The following is a 22,907-nucleotide window of genomic DNA, read 5'->3' on the forward strand; positions in this document are numbered from 1 at the left end:
TTAGTTTTTTGCTGTTAAGTAAACTGTCATATTAGCAGAAACCCTAAATAATACAGCTCCGGGTTACCCACGATAGACACCAAAGGTTTCTCCTCCATTTCTTGCAGTCTCCGGACTTTTTAAGCAACGGTAAACTTTCGCCATCACAACAGAAGACCCGCATCTCCATTCATTCGATTGGACAATGGAAAAGAACGCGAATGACGTTGGGTGTTTTTCCGCTCAGAGTTGATTTTTTTTTTTTTTCAACTTCAGGCGCTCAGAGCGCTCCTGCAAAACGCGAGGCGCAGCAGCCGGGGGCGCATAAAGGTTGGAATTATTCACAAACACGTTAAAAATATTTACTGAACGCTTCTTTCTTTTCACTTTTGTTTTTACTGCATTATCATAATCAAAGGCTGTATATAACTTAATATAACCGTACAAAACCAGTAGTTCTGTGTGCAATTAGACATTGAGCACCCCCATATTGGCAAAATGGTATGATGCTCGTTTCACCCGCGAAGATTCGACTGTGAGATCGGTGGTCGAATCAGGCTCCGCATATCGATGCATCGAATCTTCGACTATTCGGGGACAGCCCTAGTTTTCAATTATATTTATAATATATCAAAATTAAATATATTTTTATAAAAATATAATTTTTGTTTTTAAAGTACATATTTAAAAAAAGTAAATTATATTTATAAAAAAAAATTAAATATGTATTTTTCATCAATATAATTTGGCAACAGTTTGATTTGTAAAGCACATATTTAAAAGAAAATTACAATTATATTAATAGTATCTAAAAATTATTTTATGACATAATTTTGCAACAATTTTTAAAGTACGCATTTTTATTTTTATTTTTACGTATTAAAATATTTATAATCAAAAATATAGTTTGTGTAACATGATTTGACAACAATTTGATTCATTTGTAAAGTACATATTTAAAAAAAAATTAAAATTGTATTTATAATAAAAATACATTTTTATAACATAATTTGGCAACAATTTGATTCATTTGTAAAGTGCATGGTTTAAAAAACACTTTAAAATTTTTAAAAATGATTGTATAATAAAAATAAAATATAATTTGCCTACACTTAATTTCACCATGTCCTTGTTACAGTGTAACTATACAAGTACCAACTAATATTAATTAACTACATGTACTTAATATATGGTTAGAGTTAGTCGGATATAAATATGCATAATTTATGTAATAAGCACCTGTAACAAGGACACCGTAAAGTGTCACCTAATATTTATAATATAAATGTCATAAATCATTAATAGAATTATAATAGTGCTTTTCCACTGGAGTTACTTGCTACATTCCAAAAAAAGCAACACGTTGAAGATCAAAAACACTTTATTTTCTGACTTCAAGAGAACAGGTCATTTTTGTTTCCATTGTCTGCCATTTGTGATCCTCGTCTTCAGTGTTGCATTGAGTGAGCTACATAGCAGCAAAACCAGTCTTTGTTAAAACCCGTTATATACAGCTCTTAGGAAAATTCACCGTCAAAAGCATTTACAGTAAATTCCGATTGTGTTCATACAGGCATTTAATGCTAATCATCAGATGGACGGATTTCAATGTTCACACTCACACGTTTCTCAACACACACACAAATGTAAATGTCCAGGTGAAATGCTGGATGTGGTTGTAGTTTGGTGGTAAAGGCCTCAATGGTCCAGGATGCGCAGGTTTCCTGAAACGATCTTGTTCTCCAGCATGGCTCCAGCCGGGATGTCGATTCTGTCTCCATGATTAGCGATAATGATAACAGTTCCCTGTCGTACAGAAACAACAAGTTACACAATGTACACGCAATGTGTGTAAACGCTCACAGATGTCAGATGTTTGTACCTTGAGTGCGACTTGTTTTCCGAAGGTAACGTCTCCTGATACGGTCAGGTGATCCAGCTCCAGCATATCTGGGATGCTCTCAAACCTCTTCAGGAAGTCTCGAACCTTGAAGAAAAATAATTATACGAAAATTATTTCAAATTAAATGATCAAATTACTGAATAATAATTCAATGTTTCAGGCCTTGAAGACAGTTTTAAAGTGAGACACTGCAGGTGAAAAGAGTAAAAAAAAATAACTAATAGTTATCACCTTACTTGATTACATTGATAATTGCAAACATTTGTTGTATTACAAGTCTTCTAAAACGTTAGGTTTAGGTATGCAAATGAGGCATTATTTAGTTTGCATATTTCTAGCACAAAAATTTAAACACTGGATGAAGTCTGTTTCAAAATTCTTTTTTTTTTTTGACATATTAAGAGTCAAATGTTGTATAAAATCAAGCTAATTATATATATGACCAAATCCCTTTGTAAAAACCTTCAGGATATAGACAGGAATAAAAATGTGTGTAAAAGTGTGTGTAAGTGTTACTGAAGTGGAGATTTATGGCTCAGTAGGAGAAAAAAGTGATTCTGAGAAAACAGCCTTTAAAAATATGTATTGTAATTGAAATCTATTAACACAATGGAAGAAACACTTCACAGATGCATGAAAAAACTGCATTTTGCATGCAATGTCTCCCCTTAAAGATACTTCAAAACTGTCTGTAATTTTCTAAAATAATTTGAACATTTTCTACTAATTTCCCTTATAATAATATAAACATTTTAAATATATAAAATACCTAATAAAATTGAACTAAATTAAATCTAAAAAATAAATTATTTTTATTAATGAAAGCAAAATTAAGATGTAAAAATTAAACTCTAATTAAATAAAAATCCATTTAAATATACACTACCAGTCAAAAGTTTGTGAACAGTAAGATTTTTTTCTTTTTTAAAGAAGTCTCTTCTGCTCATCAAGCCTGCATTTGTTTGATCCAAAATACAGCAAAAACAGTAAAACTGTGAAATATTTGTACTATTTAAAAGAACTGTTTTCTGAATATATTATATATAATGTAATTTGTTCCTGTGATTTCAAAGCTGAGTTTTTTGCATCATTACTCCAGTCACATGACTCTCTTTAGAAATCATTCTAATATTCTGATCTGCTGCTCAAAAAAACATTTTTATCAACAGTTGAGTAGATTTTTGAGGTTTCTTTGATGAATAGAAAGTTTCGAAGAACAGCATTTATCTGAAATAATAAACTTTTGTAACATTATAAATGTCTTTATCATGTCTTTCGATCAATATAAACCATCCTTGCTAAATAAAAGTGTTAATTTCTATCATTTCATTCACAAAAAAGGAAAAAATTACACTGACTCCAAGGTTTTAAATGGCATAGTAGTGTATAATGTTACAAAAGCTTTTTATTTCAGATAAATGCTGATCTTTCTGTTCATTAAAGAATCCTGAAAAAATCTACTCAATTGTTGACAATATTGATAAAATATTTATAATAATAATAAATATGTCTTAATCAGCAAATCAGAATATTAGAATGACTTCTAAAGAATCATGTGACACTGAAGACTGAAGTATTGATGCTGAAAATTTAGCTTTGATCCCAGGAAAAAAAAATTAATTTAAAACATTTTCAAATAGAAAGCTAAATATAAATAAATTATAAATATAAAAAATGCTAATATGCTGTACATATAATTTATACATCTAAAATATCATGCATAAATTGTCTATCTCAGACTATTATTGAGGTATTGGTTGCTTTACATTAAAGTCAACTGCTCTCTTCCTGTCTAAGCAGGCGGCTCTTGTCCAGAACAAGCAGCACCCTTACCTTCGTGAAGGAGCTGCCCAGTTTGACATGAGGTGTTGTGGGAAACTCTCTCTTGGGGCTCATGGTCAGAGAGCCGGCGTTAATGCTGTACAGGTTGGACATGACCAGCAGGAGGTCAGAGGTGGTTTTCACAGGTAAGAAGCGGCTGCGGGGCACGTTGATGCCGAGCACGTTGTCGAAGCTCTTCATGGCAGCGCCCACAGCCGTCTCCAGCTGAATGACATTCAGACCGCCGTCCAGAGTCTGAAAACAAAACAGAAGGCTATTTCACACACAAACGTCTACCCTAGTGTCGTTCTCTGTAATGGAGATGGCATGATGGTCACCTTAGGGTTGACAATGATCTCCATGCCCATGGCGTTCTTCTCGTGCAGCCTTTTAACGGCCGGCAGGCTGATCCACAAGTTGTTGGTGTTGAAGATCTTGAACTTGGTGACTGATTTAAACTCGTCTACGTGAGCTTTGGGCACCTGCGCGATCTCCAGAAGCCTGAGTTTACCATCGTACTGAGTCAGCGTGCCTCCCTGAAACAAACAACACCATAAGACTGGCATTAGCCAATGAAGACGGCGATTAAATCATTCATTTCATTCTTCACTTTGGGGTAAAAAGAGGGTTGAAAGCACTTGGACAGGTATGTTCATTGCAATTGTTTTGATAGAGAGAAACAAGCTATACATTTCTAGTTTTAACATTATATGCACTTCAGACATAGTTCTTTAAATATAATAAATAAAATAAATATCAGCTGTATACAAAGTAGTGGTGGGCCGTTATCGGCGTTAAGGTGCTGCGTTAACGTGAGACTCTTATCGGGCGATAAAAATAATATCGCCGTTAATCTATTCTCAAAGTTGGGTTGGGAGCTGGGTCTAAACTACGCAAGATATGATGACTTTCACCTTGATATTTTAGCGCGGATGACGTATACCTAGTCGAATTGCACTGTAGGGGGCGAGAACGAGTCTTCAACTTCTGTGAAATGACCACATCAAATGAGACATGCAAACATGGATGCAGCTATGAAGCCGCTTCAGGGCAGGTGCGTTGCTAGACCCTCTTTACTGGGCCACGTGCCCCAGTGAAAATCTGCTGTGCCCCAGTAAAATCTCAAGTTTGAGTTATAATTTACATTGATAATCCCGAAATAAAGACATTAAACTATATGCAACAACTGAATTGACGCTTCTAAAAGCAACACAGTTTAATGGAAGACTATGCACGCAGAAATCCATGCCCATGCGTGTCTGTGTATTTAACGGCAACCCGCATGTCGTGCAGCCTTTTGCGCAGAAGTACTTGGTTACACAAGTTTGTATAGGTAATTATGTTGTAAATGCAATTGTCAAGCAGTTTGTGATGCATTTTGGAAACAGTAGATGAGCGCCTGGTCTAATGCGCAACCTGGCCCGTTCTAGAAGACTTACTTTTAGTCATTATTTGGGTAGCACACATATTCTGAATGCCTTCATCAGAATTCAAATTAGCCATTTTAATCTAGATTAATCTAGATTAAAAAAAATAATCTATGCCCACCCCTAATACAAAGTAAACAATATTTGGTTTTCAACTAATGAAAATGGGTAGGATTAAAAATTTAGAGACTGAGCTGCATTGAGATCCTAATATCACTGGGATAGAACCACTTAGTGCCTTTAAATTAAAATTACAAAAAAAAAAAAAAAATCTTAGGAACCAGAATCTAAAATCATATTATGACATCTTTAATACTTCTTGAGTTATACCAAGGCAAACTTATGAAAATGTTTTAAATATAGCACTCGGATGGGTTTGTTCTTCACAATTGTTTTGATCGAGGGACACAAGATACACTTCTAGTTTCAACATTATTTGTTCTTCAGACATTTCTCTTTAAAAGAAAATATGTATCAGCTGAATGCAAAGTGACCCACATTTGGTTTTTGACCACTGAAAATGTGTGCGAATGTGTACAATTTAATGATTTATTCCTGAGGCCGTATTTAGATCACAATATCTCTGGAACGCAACCATACAAGGCCTTAAAAATCAAGATGCCAAAAAAAAATTTGGTTAAGACCCAATATCTCAAAGGGCATTAGGATATCTTTAATACTTCTTGAGTTACATGCAAGCCAACTTTGAAGAACAAATTTGAAAAGTGCTGTTTCACCATTTTTGAATGGTCACCATTGGCATATAATGCAACAAAAATTTCTAGTGTTAACTGATTTTACTAATAAAACTACCAATCTCTGTGTAAAAATAAAATTACGATGCTATGAGCTTTCTAAAGTCATTTTACTTTCCTGTAAATTGACTCCAAATCTCAGGTGAAATTAGTCATTTTGACCCTCTCTACTACTACACACTTTTTGTTCTGTTTTTGCATTTAATTGTAAAAAAAAAAAAAAACACAGTAAGCTGCTCAATAAATATTATTATTATTATTAATATTATGTTGAACACAGCTGAGTAGATTTTTTTTGAAAATGAAATCATTTGTACCATTATAAATGATCTTTCTATTCATCAAAGAATCCTGAAAAAAATGACTCAACTGTTTTAAATATTGATAATAATAATAAAATGTTTCTTGAGCATTAAATCGGCATATTAGAATAATTTCTAAAAGCATCATGTGGCACTGAAGACTGGAGTAATAATTCTTTGGAATTGGATCAAATAAATGCAGGCTTAGTAAGCAGAGAGACTTCTTTAAAAAACATTAAAAATCTTATTGTTAAAACTTTGACTGGTATGGTAGACTTACATCTTCAGTTTCTTAAAAAAAATCAGTTTTCCTGTGTGTTCAGGTTTTCACTTGTGAACAAGTAGTTTCCCTATCCAAACATTTTTTGTTGTTGTTGAACCTAAAGTACATCAGGGCCTTCAGAAGAAAATTTCAAGCAAAAACTGTCATTTATTAACCCTCCTGTTATTTGAAACCAATCTGAACCTCCTTTTCAAGCTAATATTTTTAAATGCGCTGGTAACCCAACAGTTCTAGTTTTCTGTTACATAACTGCCATGAACCAATAAGTTTGAAGATGTTTCCTAGCCAGAGTGTACTTTTCTGAAAAGTATGACTTGGAAAGATGTTTCGAACTCCTATACAAACTTTTGACCTGATTTTGTTGCAAATGACGTCACACCAGTCTGTTCTTCAATTTTGCCTGAAGTACACTACCAGTTAAAAGTTTGGACACACTTCCCCATCAAAGAGAATAGGGAAGTGTGTCCAAACTTTTGACTGGTAGTGTACATCGAACTGTTGGGTTACCAGTTTACTTAAAAATATCAGCTTAAAAAGGAGATCAGCTTAGATGGTTTAGATGGGTTTTGAATAACAGGAGGGTTAATAAATGACAACTGTTTGGTTGAAATTGTTTTCTGAAGGCCCTGGGGCCAGATTCACAAAACATTTTTAAACATTCTTCTAACTGCCATTTTCTTCTTATTTTCTAAAATAAGAAAACAGTTAAGAATATATTGTATTCCAAAAATTCATCTTAAGAATATTTTTATCTTTTTACCCAAGACAAAAATTCTTGAAAACAATCTTCTTAAAAACCATCATAAATAACTTCTTAAAGTTAGGATAGCCCGAGACTTGTCTTAAATCCCAAATATTAAGAATTATTTAATGCAATTTATTGGTTTATTTCAATTTAATTGTTACATTTAAGCATTGCAACACTACTAGCTACATATAATACATATTAGGACTATTAATAGAGATGAGCACGAGTTCATAGATGTTCATAAATGCATCTTCAGCCATTTATTCACTCAGATGTATCATTTTCTTCTTAAGAAATAAAATTAAGATGTTCTTAAGAACATATTTCAGAACTTCTTAAGAATTTCTCAAGAATTGCACTTACAAACTTGTTAGAATTTCTTCATTTATTTCTTAAGAAGATGTTCGTGAATCCGGCCCCTGGTTTCTGTTACATAACTGCCATGAACCAATAAGTTTGAAGGTGTTTCCCAGCCAGAGTATTTTTCTGAAAAGTTTGACTTGGCAAGAAGTTTCAAACTCCCATATAAACTTTGTTTTGGCCTGATTTTGTTCTAAATGTCGTCACACCAGTGCCTTCTTCAAATTGGCAAGACGTTTGTCAGGCTTTTAGTGCACCATTTCAACTAAAAATGGTCATTTATTAACCCTCATTTGATCTGAACTTATCAAAAATGAGAAATTTTGAACAGTGTTGTTTTTGACAACCATCTTAGATTTAGTCTTAGTCTTAGTCTTTTGGACTAAAATGGTTATTAGTTTTAGTCAAATTTTTGTCACTTCTATATGTGATAGTTTTAGTCCAATTTTAGTCGACGAAAAGTCAAGAAAGTTTTAGTCTAGTTTTAGTCGACGAAAAGTCAAAAAGGTTTTAGTCTAGTTTTAGTCAAAAAAAGGGGAAAAAGTAGTCTTTTAAGAAATTAATGTAGGTCAGTAAGTATTTTGCTGTTGGGTAGTGTCACTTATAAGTTCTGAAAATAGCAGATCTATAGTTCAACACAATGTGAGCTTCCGGATCGACTATTTTTACCAATAATTACAATAATGAAGGAATGTTTTAAAACATAAAAGACAAACAAGGATGGAATGCTAAAACGGCTTGCCATAGTAGTATGGCAAAGAGTATTTAATGCTAAAACGGCTTGCCATAGCGGCAGATATTTTTCGGTTTTGATTGGCATGCACAATAAGCAGAAATGTCATGCATTTTAAACGCCTGACGGACCACCCACTAACATTTTCGTCTATTCTCGTCTCGTCAACGAAAACTCACTCACGTCTCGTCATGTTTTAGTCTTCAACGAGCCAATTTTATCTCGTCAACGTCTCGTTATCGTCATGGAAAAAAGTGGCGTCAACGAAATGATTTCGTCATCGTCATCGTTGACGAAAACAACACTGATTTTGAAGAACATTCATGCTACTCTACTTTACACATCAGCTTGTGAACCCCACTCACCTTCACGTCAGCTCTTGTTTTATCGGTGACCTCCATGACAAATTCGCAGCGTTTGTCACTGGGCTGGCTCATCAGGTGGTTCAAGATGTGCAGGTCCACCGTGGCGCCCAGGTTATCAATGTTGGACACAAAGATGTACTCTTTCCCTTCCGCGATGAGCTTGTCCAGCAGGCCAGAGTTGTAGAAGCTGGCGTAGATGTCTCCGTGCCCAGGCGGGTACCAGGCCTCTTCATTCTCACCAGTCAGGCTCATGTTAGTGGCTACTGGTAACAAAGACTCCTTATTGATCCTGGGATACCTGTGCAGGACAAAAAAACAGACAAGTTGACAATAAAATCAAGAAATGGGTGAATCAATCTTGTAATATTAATATGTTCTTATTTCTCGCTGGATATATGTCCCGGATAAGGTTGATGAGAAGCGTGTGTGTTTTTGTACCTGCTCTGGTTGAAGGTGTGTATCTTGACACGGTGATGTGTGTACTTCTGCAAGATCTTCTTGGTGTCTTCATCTGTGTTGAAGGAATTCATCAGCACCAGGGGAACGTCTGCATTATATGACTTGTTCAGATGCTGAAAGAGATTTACCTGAGATCTTTAATTTGATACAAACTATTTTCATAAATATCATGTTCGTAAATTGATTTGCATGTAATTTGTTTCATGCATCTTCATTAACTTGCACTAAAGCATGTGACTGCATAAAAGGTTAGTTTATGCAGAAATAACACTTCTGTCATTAATTACTCACCCTTGTGTCATTAAAAACTAGTAAGACCTTTGTTCATCTTTGGAGAACAAATGAAGATATTTTTGGTGAAATCCAAGAGTTTCTGACCCTGCATAGACAGCAACGCAACTACCAAGTGCAATGTTCAGAAAGGTAGCAAGGACCTCAATAAAACAGTCCGTTTGACAAATGCGTCAGCAGCGCCACGCGACTGCATCATGGTATTTTAAGGAACACGTTTAAGAATAACTCAGAAGAGAAAAAAAAATTAAATAAAGTTGTTATTTTTGTTTTCTTTGAGCACAAAAAGTATTTTCGTAGCTTCATAGCATTTTGGTTGAAGCACTGATGTCACATGGACTATTTTAACAATGTCCTTATTACCTTTTTGGGCCTTGATCATGTCAGTTGTGTTGCTGTCTATGCAGGGTAGGGATGGTTCGATACGTGTATCGGTACCGTTCGGTTCTCGGACAAATTCCAAATGGAAGTGATCATCCCTATCACCTTTGTGGGAGGACTTAGGGCACGTGCAGGTCATAATGTAGTCGTTTGCAATGCACTTGGCGAAGGGAGCGATGTTATTTCCTCATTATCTTCAGCTGGGATGTTTACGTGACAACACAGCATGGTCTCTATCAGCAGATGTCGCTGTCTTTTTATTGTTAGCATAACTAAGCGAATCTGCTTAGTGCTGACAGACGCGGGTGTGTTCGACTTGAAGCGCCACTTCAAGTCGAACACACCCGCGTCTGTCAACACTAAGCAGATTCGCTTAGTCCCCCTACAAAGGTGATAGGGATGATCACTTCCATTTGGAATTCGTCCGAGAACCGAACGGTACCGATACACGTATCGAACCATCCCTAATGCAGGGTTAGAAAGCTCTTGGATTTCATCAAAAATATCTTAATTTGTGTTGTGTAGATGAACAAAGGTTTTACGGATTTGGAATTAATGAGGGTGTTAATGACAGATTTTTTATTTTTTGTTGAACTGTCCCTTTAAATTATTATGGATGTTAAAACATGTCTTTAAAAATTCTCTAAATGCCTTTGATTTTGTCATGTGGAAAAAACCTGATATTATGCAACTTTACGGTAAACAGTCATTGACACAGCGGGAAACCTTCACCAAGGTCTGCAAACTGCAAACACAGCCTTACGTCATCTAATACAGATCATATAAGCCAGAAAAAAATAATTTACTTATGCTCGACTCTCCATTCAACAAACGTTTCAGTAATTTCAGTAAGATTTTTTAGAGGACTTAATGATTTCATTCAGCAGGGAAGCATTGAACGATCAAAAGTGACAGTAAAGACATTTGCAGTTGTGGTCAAAAGTTTACATTCACCTTGCAGAATCTACAAAATTTTAATTATTTTACCAAAATAAGAGGGATCATACAAAATGCAGGACAACTGAGGGACTCATATGCAACTGTTACAGAAGGACAAAATAAATTAAATTTACAGTGATCTTCAAATTCAAAAAGTTTTTACCCCCGGCTCTTACTGCATCGTGTTTCCTTCTGGAGCATCAGTGAGTGTTTGAACCTTCTCTAACAGTTGCATAGGAGTCCCTCCGTTGTCCTCAGAGTGAAAAGAGAGGTCTTAAAATCATACAGTCATTGTTTGAAGGGGTTCAAATACACACAAAAATGCTGAAAAACCACAGAACTTTTCTGTAGAACAGCAGGCAGTTGTTCAGGACAAACAAGGGACTCATGAACAACTATCACTAAACAAAAAACAGCTGTGGATCATTCAGGCAACAAAACAGTATTAAGAAACAAATGTATGTAAACTTTTGAACAGGGTCATTTTTATAAATTCAACTATTATTTTCTATTGTGGACTATATGTAAATATTGTTTTATGTGAAATATCTTCTTCAGGTCAGTGCTAAAAAAATAACATGCATTTTGTATGATCCCTCTTTTTTTGGTAAAATAATTAACATTTTGCAGATGCAAAGGTGTATGTAAACTTTTGACCTCAACAGTATAATGTTACAAAAGATTTTTCTATTCAAAGAACTCTGAAGAAAATGTATCATGGTTTCCACAAAACCATTACGCAACACAACTGTGTTCAACACTGATAATAATCAATGTTTCAATAGAAAACCGTTACTTGAAATTGCAATAACTTAGTGGGGATAAGAGACTTAACATTAAAAAAATCATACAAACCCCAAATGTTTGAACAGTACTATATCTCTTCATCAGTTTTCACTGAAAACATATTCAGTGCAATACCTCAATCTGCTGTACAGTCAGGTCCAGGAAAGTGTTTTCGTTACGGACGCTGATGAGACTTTTGGGTCCTTTGCAGCCCATGCTGGTCCCCAAACCTCCATTGAGCTTCACCACAGCCAGTTTATTAAGGCTGGATGCCACATCAGCAGGAAGACCCTTCAACTTGATCTTCTCATACGGCTGGATCTGTTGAGCCAAAAGTGTAAAGCGATATTTATATATCAGTACACCATATAGGAAATATCATATGCATTATCGACCACTCTCTCAGGATACAATAACCTTGTAGAGAAGGAAATAAATGATCTAAAGTGTGCTTGTTCATTCTTTTCATTTGATTAGAAAATGTATGCATGCCTACAGTCTGGTTTTATTAGAGGACACCCATTTTAATCAGAGCTACGGTTTTGGGACATGTAATTAAGTGAGAAAAGACAGTTGTTTCATTATTCAGTGCAAGGTTTATTTACTCCAGTCAAACAGAACAGAGCTGATGGACTTTCAAACCAACCTCAAATAATCTCCTATCTTGCAATGGCATTAACCTTGAGATCATGACATGAAGAGCAGAAAACTCTGAGCTACTGAAACGGAGACTTGCATACATTATTATTTTGTATGAAATATGAGGTGATGATATGATCTAGGGCTGTCCCCGACTATGAATTTTCATAGTCGAATCAGAATTTTCGAATCTTTCTATAGTCGACCGATAGTCGAATCATCTTATGTGCGTGTGTGAATGGGTTGGGAGGGGCACGACACTATAGTCAGCAGGAGGGTAAAACTATTTTTATTTTATTTTATAAGCGACCAAAACTGCCTGCCAACTGACAGACAAACTTATTTAGGTTTAAATAAAAACACAGAACGCGTCTTTTAGTTCTAAAAACGCGAGGCGCACAGCACTGCCTTTTTTGGTGACTTTTAATGAAAGAGCAGTGTGCTGCGGTTTTTTTATGTTGCTAAGCAACGACCAAAACAGCTGTCCTGTCAGTCAATTCAAAGGATTATAGCGCGAGCGCTCTAACTTAGTTTTTTGCTGTTAAGTAAACTGTCATATTAGCAGAAACCCTAAATAATACAGCTCCGGGTTACCCACGATAGACACCAAAGGTTTCTCCTCCATTTCTTGCAGTCTCCGGACTTTTTAAGCAACGGTAAACTTTCGCCATCACAACAGAAGACCCGCATCTCCATTCATTCGATTGGACAATGGAAAAGAACGCGAATGACGTTGGGTGTTTTTCCGCTCAGAGTTGATTTTTTTTTTTTTTCAACTTCAGGCGCTCAGAGCGCTCCTGCAAAACGCGAGGCGCAGCAGCCGGGGGCGCATAAAGGTTGGAATTATTCACAAACACGTTAAAAATATTTACTGAACGCTTCTTTCTTTTCACTTTTGTTTTTACTGCATTATCATAATCAAAGGCTGTATATAACTTAATATAACCGTACAAAACCAGTAGTTCTGTGTGCAATTAGACATTGAGCACCCCCATATTGGCAAAATGGTATGATGCTCGTTTCACCCGCGAAGATTCGACTGTGAGATCGGTGGTCGAATCAGGCTCCGCATATCGATGCATCGAATCTTCGACTATTCGGGGACAGCCCTAATATGATCTCTTGGATTTGGGTGTGTTGCTTTTAATAAGAGCTTCCTGCCTGCTGATGCAGACCTTGCACACACACTGACCTCATGAACTAAAATTGCATGAAGCGGTCTTCCTAGTTTCATCACAGCAGCAACTGTTGCATTTATCTCACCGCTGAAGGCAAAAAAGGTCAATGTCCAATGACTCAGAAAACTAGAACTAAACTACACTACCAGTCAAAAGTTTTTAAAAAGTAAGATTTTTAATGGTTTTTAAAGAAGTCTCTTCTGCTCATTACTCACATGATCCTTCATAAATCATTTTAATATTCTGATTTGCTGCTAGATTTTTTCAGGTTTCTTGGATGAATAGAAAGTTCAGCAACATTTATCTGAAATTGGAATCTTTTGTAATATTATAAATGTCTTTATCATCACTTTTTACCAATTTAAAGCATCCTTGGTAAGTAAAGGTATTCATTTCTATCATTTCTTTGCAGAAAGATTTTTTATAATTTCTTTCTGATGAAAGATCAGCATCTTTTGATGTTTCTATTCACTAAAGAATCCTGAAAAAATTACTAAATTGTTTTAAATAGTAATAATAATAATAATAATAATAATAATAATGTTTCTTTAACAGCAAATCAGCATAGTAGACGAAGCTGAAGACTGGAGTAATGATGCTGAAATGTTGCTTTGATCACAGGAATAAATTTCTTTTTAATTATATCCAAATAAAAATATTATTTAATAGTAAACATATTTCAAAATAGTACTATTTTTGCTGTACTTTGGATTAAATAAACACGGATTTGGTGAGCAGAAGAGACTTCTATAAAAAACATTAAAATATCTTACTGTTCAAAAACTTTTGACTGGTAGTGTACGTGTTGGATTGTACATTTGATTTAGGTCTAATTAAAATATTGGTCAATCATTTAGCGTCAAAATCATTATAAATATGTTAGACTTCAATTTTAAATCCTCTTAAAAAAAAGTGTATTCAAGATGACTAATGGTAAAGTTAAAACACAGGCCAAATATAAGGTTTCCAAGCGCCTCTCTCCTGACTGCACATCCAGCAGAGCGACCAAACAAAACATCTGACATGTCGAGTAAAAAAACGACACACAAATACTCAGCTGACCGCTCAAGCATCCAACCGATGAGACGGGGACTGAAATAGAACCATTGAGAATTACACTTTAAGCTTCAGTTCTGATCTAAAAGCAGTCGTGACGTTTATTTCGCAATGGGTTTGATGAGTCTCGATCTGCTGGAGCTGATTCCAGATCATTCGTCCTGCTTTACTGTGTGCTGTAACATGAGTTTCTCAACCGCTAGTTGAGAAGAAATGTCAGCCAAGGTTGTGGGATGCTGGAAGTGCTGTGCTATTCATAGTCTAACCTTCAGCGTGGGGGTATTTGCAGAGGGTCCGTGGGTTATTTAAAGGAGGGGATCATCAGGGAAATGTCATGGACTTGATAAACCATCCATACACAAGCACGTTCTGCTGCTGCTCACCCTTTCTCGCTATTCAGCGGATTTGTGGTGATAGGACACATTACTTTAGTCCAAATATGGTCGACGGATATTGTTTTTTTGACCGCCGATGCTGATACCAATATCTTATGAAGCAGAATGGCCTGATATAATTATATTTTAATTAATATTTAAAAAATGTAAATAATTTGAAACTGGATTAAAAAATATGTAAAATAAACATGCTTATACTTTAGATTACAAAGCATTAATTAAATATAATTAAAAAGGAAGTAAAAACTGTAACCAGTATTCTGGGAAGTTTGCGTGCATTGGGAATCATGTTTTTAATTTAAAGCATTGAATTTTAGCCTTTGTTGATGAGATGTCTCCATTAAAGCTGAAGTCTTTACTATCACTTTTCATTCATTTAACACGTCCAAGCTGAATAATAGTACTCATTTCTTTCGAAGAAAGAAAGAAAGAAAAAATTGACTTACCCCAAACTTTGTAACGGTGGTGTATATTATTTCAAAAGATTTCTATTTTCAATAAATGCTGTTCTTTTTAATGTTTTATTCATCAAAGAACACTAAAACAAGTATCACAGGTTCCAAAAAATGTTAATAAATAATAATAACACGCATTATAAAACGATTTTTGAAGGATCATGTGTCACTAAAGACTGGAGTAATGATGCTGAAAATTCAGCTTTGCATCAGAGGAATAAATTCTATTTTGAAGTATATTAAAATAGAAAACCACTATTTTAAATTACAATACTTTTCCACAACAGTTTTTTCTGTATTTTTAACCAAATAAATGCAGCCTTGGTGAGCAGAAAAGGCTTCTTATATTAAAAATATTAAAAATCAGCAGTGTGTGTACTGTATATATACATATATATAATTTGATTCAATACTGCTGTAAATATTATGCTAATTATAATAATATCCATTTTCATAGCTACATTTTAAATTTACACATTTTTTACTCATCCTTAGAAGTCACACAAGTATCATGGACTCTTTTGCCTCACCGATTCTTCGGGTGGTCTCTGGATCTTGGCCCAGTCAACAGACGGCCCCTTCTCCTGAAGGAAACGGTGAAAGAGCTTCTTGAATCCCTCAAAATCCTTCCTGGAGATCTGCAAGAGGCACAAACAAGCATTTAATCCATTTATAGCTTGGTTGGATGTCAAGCTCTATATCCTGAAGTTCAATATAATTTATTTCAGAGCCAATAGTGAAGAAGAGTCTTTCTATTTGACATCCACAAAGACAAACGTTTGTGAGGATTTTAGGAAGCTTGCAGCTAACTTGTATTGAACCTGGAATATATTTTTTACATTTATTTAATGATTTATTAAATTAATAATGCAGTGATTAATCAAATCCCTAACTACCCTGTATACCACTGTGCAGCATATAAGCATAATTAATACTCTGAAGAGTTTTCTTTAACCTGACGCTGCATCATGGGATGATGGGGTGTAATTAACACACACCTCCTTCATTAGGTCACTGTTTCACAGGCTGCTGCATAAAAACTAATTCATGATACTAACTGCATGCTGTGTGTGCCATAACCGCTCACATTAAAAGCAGTCTCATAATGAATAAACATCTCAATCTTGGCTCACAGTTTTCAATCTGTGCATAAGACTCAGCTCATTTACAAACTTTTTTTTTTTCATTTTATAACCAAATATTAATGCACAACTGACTAAAAAAATGTTAGTATGTTTTGATAGTATCTATTTTAAAATGCATGTACTAATATACAGAATAGATTAATGTGTTTTTTAATTCCTCTAAATATGTAATGGTTGCATAAACACATGTGAGTGCACCCATAACATTTAACATAACATAAAAAAATGAAGGTAAAAATGTTGCACAAATTTTCATGAATTTTCAAATCATACATGCTATATATAAAATGCAAAATATACAATTTATTAATTTTAATAATTAATTTAGTTTTTAAAAGTGACATATCATTAAAATCGGACTTTTTCCTTGTTTAAGTGCTATAATCGTGTCCCTGTGTGTCTGCCAACCCAGAAAACGTGAAAAAGGACAACCCAATAACTTTTTCTGCATGCAAAATGAGCACATCAGAATTTGCTCACCCAAAAACATCCTTATTATAATATTACCGCCCCTTAGTCTGAGCATTTCTACCCACAGAGCCATTATTTTGTTTTCGGACAAGCACAGGACACTATTCCCACTAGTCCCAGCCTCAGAGGAGACAAGAGAGACTTAGATTTATTGATAATTTACTGTACTGTATATTACGCTGCTGCCACACAGATTTAATATAAACATGTGATTTCTTTCCCAGCTGTTTACCTTCATAGACATAACCAACTGTTTTTGTAACACCTGTGTGTTTTTAACATGAACTTGTGTGGATTTGACAGTTTAAGTGCAAAAAGACATGAAAGAGAACTTTGTTTTCTTTGTGTATGCTTCGGATGTGTGCACTCAGAAAACCGTATATCAGAAGTTTTAAATAATATGGTTTAAAACACATGATTACAGCATGATAATCAAAACCAAACAGATGTTTTTTTTTTTGTCAGAGTATCTAAGATAAGGGCTGTAAAAGCACAGCTCTATTCTGGGAAAGAAGCCAGGGAGCAGCAGCTCATTTGCATTTAAAGAGCCATGCAAGAAAACAGTGTTTATGCTTCTACTAAAAATAGGCATTTTCAAAATGATATGATCAATGATCTGTGGGGTATTTTGAACTTAAACTTCACAGACACATTCTGGGGACACCTGAGACTTATATACTGCAAAAAGGGGCATAATGGGTCTCCTTTAAAGCGATGGTTCAGAGTAGATTTGACTACATTGCTATGCACTCTGAAGCCCATCTAAATACCCCATCCAAAGTTTTGTTTACCTTAGTAGAACATTGATGGAGATAGCCGAGCTTGTCGAATGGCTTGCTACAGCCGCACATGGTACATGTGATGTATCTCGTAAATTGCACCACTAAATGTGCAAGTAATCTTACCAAACTTCTACAGTAGTGTAAATAGGGTATGTACTCACAAAACGCTGCATTGGAAAATTTGTAAGTCCACCATGAGTGTATTAAAAACAACTGTTACCCGATCCCTACTAGTCTCAAAAATCCTAAATGGCGACACGTCGACGTCACTTCCCTGGTTTGGGAAAAGCACATAAAAGTCCACCTACTACGTCTGTGAGCATTAATTTATTAATTAATAATTATTGAATTAATGTTACCTTAAAGTACTGTAAGTCTATAGCTTGTTCCCATTCTGCTAGGTAAACGTGTGTGTGTGTGTGTGTGTGTGTGTGTGTGTGTGTGTGTGTAGTGATATATTTGGGTACATACGTGAGTAGGGGGTTAGACATATACATAGAGTCAAGGACAGAAACACTGTTGGAATGTGTTTGTCACCTCAGCCGAGCACATAGTTTGCAGGACAAGGGTCTTACCTCGGACTCTGGTGGTCTGGCGGTGGTCAGGAGCTTCTCCAGCTCTGTGTGCATGGAGTTCTCATGCTGCAATCTCAGCTTCTCCTGAAACTCTGCCATCCCTGCATTAGGGCTGTTTCTATACAGATCTACACACATACAAACACAGGAAAAGAAAACGTTAACAAACTTAAATACTGTGATGACATTGCAACTAGTGATTATTGCTATTTTTAGGACTATTTTCGCAGTTTTTGGTTCTGTGAAGTAATTAATATGAACAGATCAGCATGTTTGAATGATTTCTAAAGAATCATGTGACACTGAAAACTAGAGTAATGATGCTGAAAATACAGATTTGCATCACAGAAATAAATAAATCTAAAATATATTTAAATAGAATGTAATTTAATAATTTAAATAAATATTACATAAATACAATTAAATACAATAATTCAATAACAATTCAGTTTAACACAATAAAGTCTTAAAATTACAAAATCTTGACTGGTATAGGTTACTGTGTTTCACCACAGTACTTTTCTGTAAGGCTATGAATAAAAGCCACTTACCAGCAACAATAGACATGATCACAAACTTCTGACAGCTCTCAGATTTAAAAACCAGTATATATCAATCCAAAAATGATTTCACCAGACCAGAAAGGGCCAAACGACCAAGAACTAGATGAAACTACAACTGCCTCAATGTAAAGGATCAGTCAAAAAGATGCTTTGAGAACCTCATATATAGCAAAAAAGAAAAGCTACTAAGACTTTAGTGTTCAAAACCAGCTCGCAGCATCTGAACTCGAACCGAACCCTCTGAACAGCCCCGGATCTTTTAAATGAGATGAGATTACAGACAGATTCACAGACTAGACTGTCATGTCATGGACTGGACAGGACACCCGATCAGGGCTTTGTAACGCAGACGCACCGCTGAAGGAGATGCGCAGAGAGCGACAGAACAACGCGCGATTCTTTTAATGAGGTCCAGCACTGCCCACACGACACGTCACGGACTCGGGCAAAAAGTAAATATGTCCAGAAACAGTGAACAACTCCTGTAGACAGGGTTTGTAATGTGCCAGGTGAATTATTAATCACTTCACATCGATTTGTCACGTACAGCACCAACTGGACGCTGCTGACACAAGATGCGTGTGGTCCTAAGCGTTCGACGCTCGCATAGAACGCGTTTAGAGTCCGTTTCTGGACCCTACTGTTTACGTCATTAGGTCCATATATGCTGTAACTATGGGTAATTTGCTCTAGCGACTCGAACGTTTTTGTTCACTTAAAAGATTAATTTACTGGACCTTTCTGTGGGTTAAATCGTTACTATGTGAATCCGACTAATTAAAAACATACTTCAGTTTTAAGGAGGCGTTTCTGCTTCAGTTTTAAGGAGGCGTTTCTGCTTCAGTTTTAAGGGGGCGTTCACATACAGTAAAACGTTATTGGGTCCATATGCTGTAACTGTGGTGATCTGATTTAGTAACTCGAATCCTTTAAATTTGGTCACACAAAAGATTAATTTACTGAACCTTTTTGTGGGTTAAATCGTTACTATATGAATCCGACTAATTAAAAACCTAGTTCAGTTTTAAGTGGGCGTTCACATACAGTAAAACGTGTTATTAGGTCCATCTGCTGTAACTATGGGTAATTTGATCTAATGACTACTAGAATAAAAAAAAAAAGTCCCGTTAAGGCAAGTCATGTCACTCGGCGCGGCGGTCATCTTTGAAACGCCTCTCGGGCAGGCAAGTGCAACTCCTTTCTTTTTGAATGGGGAACATCAAATTCTCCAAAACTGTTCACCAAGCTGATGATTAAATATCATATTTTAAATCACCAAAGAAATTTGACAAGAACTGCCTCATAAATATGGTTCCTTGTGCTCCAATAGCGTTAAAAAACGCGTATTTGTTCAGGCTAGATGAGCCAGTGCGCATGCGCAGTACTGAGCGCACGTCTCAGAGCGCCGATTGTTTCTAATGAGCGTTGCATTTTTCCCCATTCGAAACTATATGAGTGACAAGTCTTGACTCTTGGGTATTCTATAGTCTTTGCTAGAATCTTTTAAACTTGGTTACTAAAAAGATTAATTCACTGAACCTTTTTGTGGGTTAAATTGTTACTGTGAATCTGACGGTTTTAAGGGGGCGTTCACACCCATTTTGGGTCCATCTGCTGTAGCTTATTGTGGAGATTTTTATTCATTGACTCAAATCTTTTAAGTTTGCTAACTCACATATTTGTTTACTGAAACTTTATGTGGGTTGAAATGTTACTATGTGAATCCCATTAAGTAAAAACAGGTTTTTAAGGGGGCGTTCACATACGTGTAGAAAGCATTATTGGGTCCATTTGCTGTGACTGGGGATTTTGATTTAATGACTCAAATGTTTTAAATTTTGTCACTCAAATGATTCGTTTACTGAACCTTTCTGTGGGTTAAATCGTCACTATGTGAATCCGACTACGACTAATTAAAAACACACTTCGGTTTTAAGGGGGTGTTCACATACAGTACGCGTTTTGGGTCCATCTGCTGTAGCTAATTGTGGGGATTTTGATTTATTGACTCAAATCTTTTAAATCTGGTCACTTACATATTTGTTTACTGAAACTTTATGTGGGTTAAATTGTTACAATAAGAATCCCTTTAAATAAAAACACAGAGTTTACATACTTGGGCTTTTTTAAGGGGGTGTTCACATACAGTAGGACACATTATTGGGTCCATATGCTGTAACTGTGGGGATTTTGATTTAATGACTCAAATCTTTTAAACTTTGTCGGACAACAGATTTGTTTACTGAACCTTTTTGTTTTTGTGGATTAAATTGTTGCTATTTTTTCACCGAAAGTCTCATAATTATTAGGTTAAATTGTTGCTATGTAAATCCAATTAATTAAAAACAGTTTACATACTAGGTTTTTAAGGAGGCGTTCACATACAGTAGAATGCGTTATTGTGTCCATATGCTGTAAATATGTGGATTTTGATTTATTGACATAAATTTTAAACTTTTTCACTCCAAAGATTTGTTTGCTGTACCTTTCTGTGGATTAAATTGTTGCTATGTGAATCTGATTAAATAAAAACACAGTTTACATACTTAAATTTTTAAGGGGGGGGGCTTCACATATAGTAGTATGTGTTCTTGGGTCCATCTGCTGTAACTGTGGGAATTTTATTCTAATGACTCGAATCTTTTAAACTTGGTCATTCAAAAGATTGGTTTACTGAAACTTTCGGTGTGTTAAATCATCATTTCACAAAAGCATTGTTTGACGACCATTTGTGTGGGTTAAATGAACACAAATTTTTACCGAACGTCTCATAATTATTAGATTTGTGTCATTTTTTTGTTGTCTGTCTTTCAGTTTTATGCTATCGTTTCTTCTTGTAAACATCAATAAATCAAATGCAGAACAGACAACTAGGACATTTTCTAAACTTGTCATTAATTGGCCATATTGTCAGCACTATATGTAAACAATGCCACTGACCCAAATGAAAACTCACATATTTTGCTGATTACTGCTGCTGAAAATGGTCAATTATTGTCATGATTTGGATTGTACTAATCGGTCAGAACTGGAAAAACATTTGGAGTACTACAAACTACCAAAAGTTATAACAAGAAGAATGCAAAAATGCATCCGGGTAACTGACCAAATCATGACTTATGTCCAAACTCTTCTCTTCTTCAATGCCAAGTTGCATTCAGATGCAAAGCACCAATGCAATATAATGCTATTTTAATCATTAACTAGCTAGATTTTTTAAAATCTAATTCCGGCGTTGTTCATTTAGAACAAATTTCTTGTATCTTTTACTTAACTCTTCATTGTTCTTGTCCTTGGTTTGAACTGGGGGTATTTCACAAGTTAACCAAATAAGCCAGGCTTATTTTAGTTAGTCTGACTTATTTTGAGCCAAATCAAGTGACAATAAATCAGACTAACTGAAATTAAGTCTTATTTGGTTAACTTATTGTATGAAACCCCCTGGTCTTCAGCCCAATGTTTAAGCATTTATTAAATATTACTGCATTTTATTGCATAACTTCTGCCATTGTTTTAGAAAAGCAGCAAACCAGTTGACCTCCAAGTGTTAGCCACTGACCAGTAAAGGTCATTTTAGCCTCTGCAATTTTTCCAGCTGTTTTGAACTCAATAACGCCTGTTTATATCTCAAGTATGACCTTATGTCTGACTGAAATAGCACAGAAATATTTAATGAGGGGGAATTAGCTATTTCTGCTTGAATACAGATCTTACTAACTGATTCTGTCTGCCCAAAGCCACAGAAATCCAGGATTATGTCATGAACTTTGCCATACAAGAACTCCAAGGTCACTGACTCCTTACAAGCAAACACAAGCGCACTGCCCAAAGTTCAGGGGTTTTGATGGGTTGGGGAACTATAACACTCAAGCACATCTAGACAGCAGACAGGCTTGCTTGCTCATTTTTGACAAGCCATGCGAGGATACTTACGTCCACTGCAGCACACACCGTTTCACGGCCGGAAGTGTCGCATGAAATCGGTGTGTGGGTATGATGTTTGTTCAAGGACCAATCAGAGCAGGAGGCAGTCTGACTCAACCAATCAAATGCCAGCCAATTGCGTTCTATTTGCCGATGGCGTTCGACTGCGTAATTATGTGGAACAGCGTCATC

General features: G+C 35.5%; 1 protein-coding gene across 2 annotated transcripts; it reads right to left on the reverse strand.

Annotated features, from left to right (window-relative positions):
- Positions 1–1,342: 1,342 nt before the first annotated feature.
- ugp2a (UDP-glucose pyrophosphorylase 2a) lies at positions 1,343–22,753 on the reverse strand. Of its 2 annotated transcripts, none has more exons than XM_073843095.1 (10): positions 22,725–22,753; positions 18,229–18,356; positions 15,786–15,893; positions 11,668–11,853; positions 9,115–9,248; positions 8,677–8,974; positions 4,042–4,239; positions 3,716–3,958; positions 1,862–1,966; positions 1,343–1,785 (listed from the first exon to the last, which is right to left on the reverse strand). In XM_073843095.1, the coding sequence occupies exons 2-10, from the start codon at positions 18,325–18,327 to the stop codon at positions 1,678–1,680; spliced, it is 1,479 nt and encodes a 492-aa protein (XP_073699196.1). In that variant the 5' UTR covers positions 18,328–18,356; positions 22,725–22,753; the 3' UTR covers positions 1,343–1,677. The 2 variants fall into 2 exon arrangements, with proteins under 2 accessions (XP_073699196.1, XP_073699195.1); XM_073843094.1 differs by lacking the exon at positions 22,725–22,753 and adding an exon at positions 18,780–19,197.
- Between the last annotated feature and the right edge of the window lie 154 nt (positions 22,754–22,907).

Source organism: Garra rufa, chromosome 6 (genome assembly GCF_049309525.1).
Source record: "Garra rufa chromosome 6, GarRuf1.0, whole genome shotgun sequence".
Taxonomy (NCBI): domain Eukaryota; kingdom Metazoa; phylum Chordata; class Actinopteri; order Cypriniformes; family Cyprinidae; genus Garra; species Garra rufa.

Bases quoted from the DNA above. Each gene is read 5' to 3' on its own strand.
- ugp2a (XM_073843094.1), bottom strand. The intron at 15,894-18,228 runs GTAAGACCCTTG...TGCCTCTTGCAG, and splicing joins CCAGACCACCAGAGTCCGAG to ATCTCCAGGAAGGATTTTGA. The intron at 11,854-15,785 runs GTGAGGCAAAAG...TTGGCTCAACAG, and splicing joins AGAGACCACCCGAAGAATCG to ATCCAGCCGTATGAGAAGAT.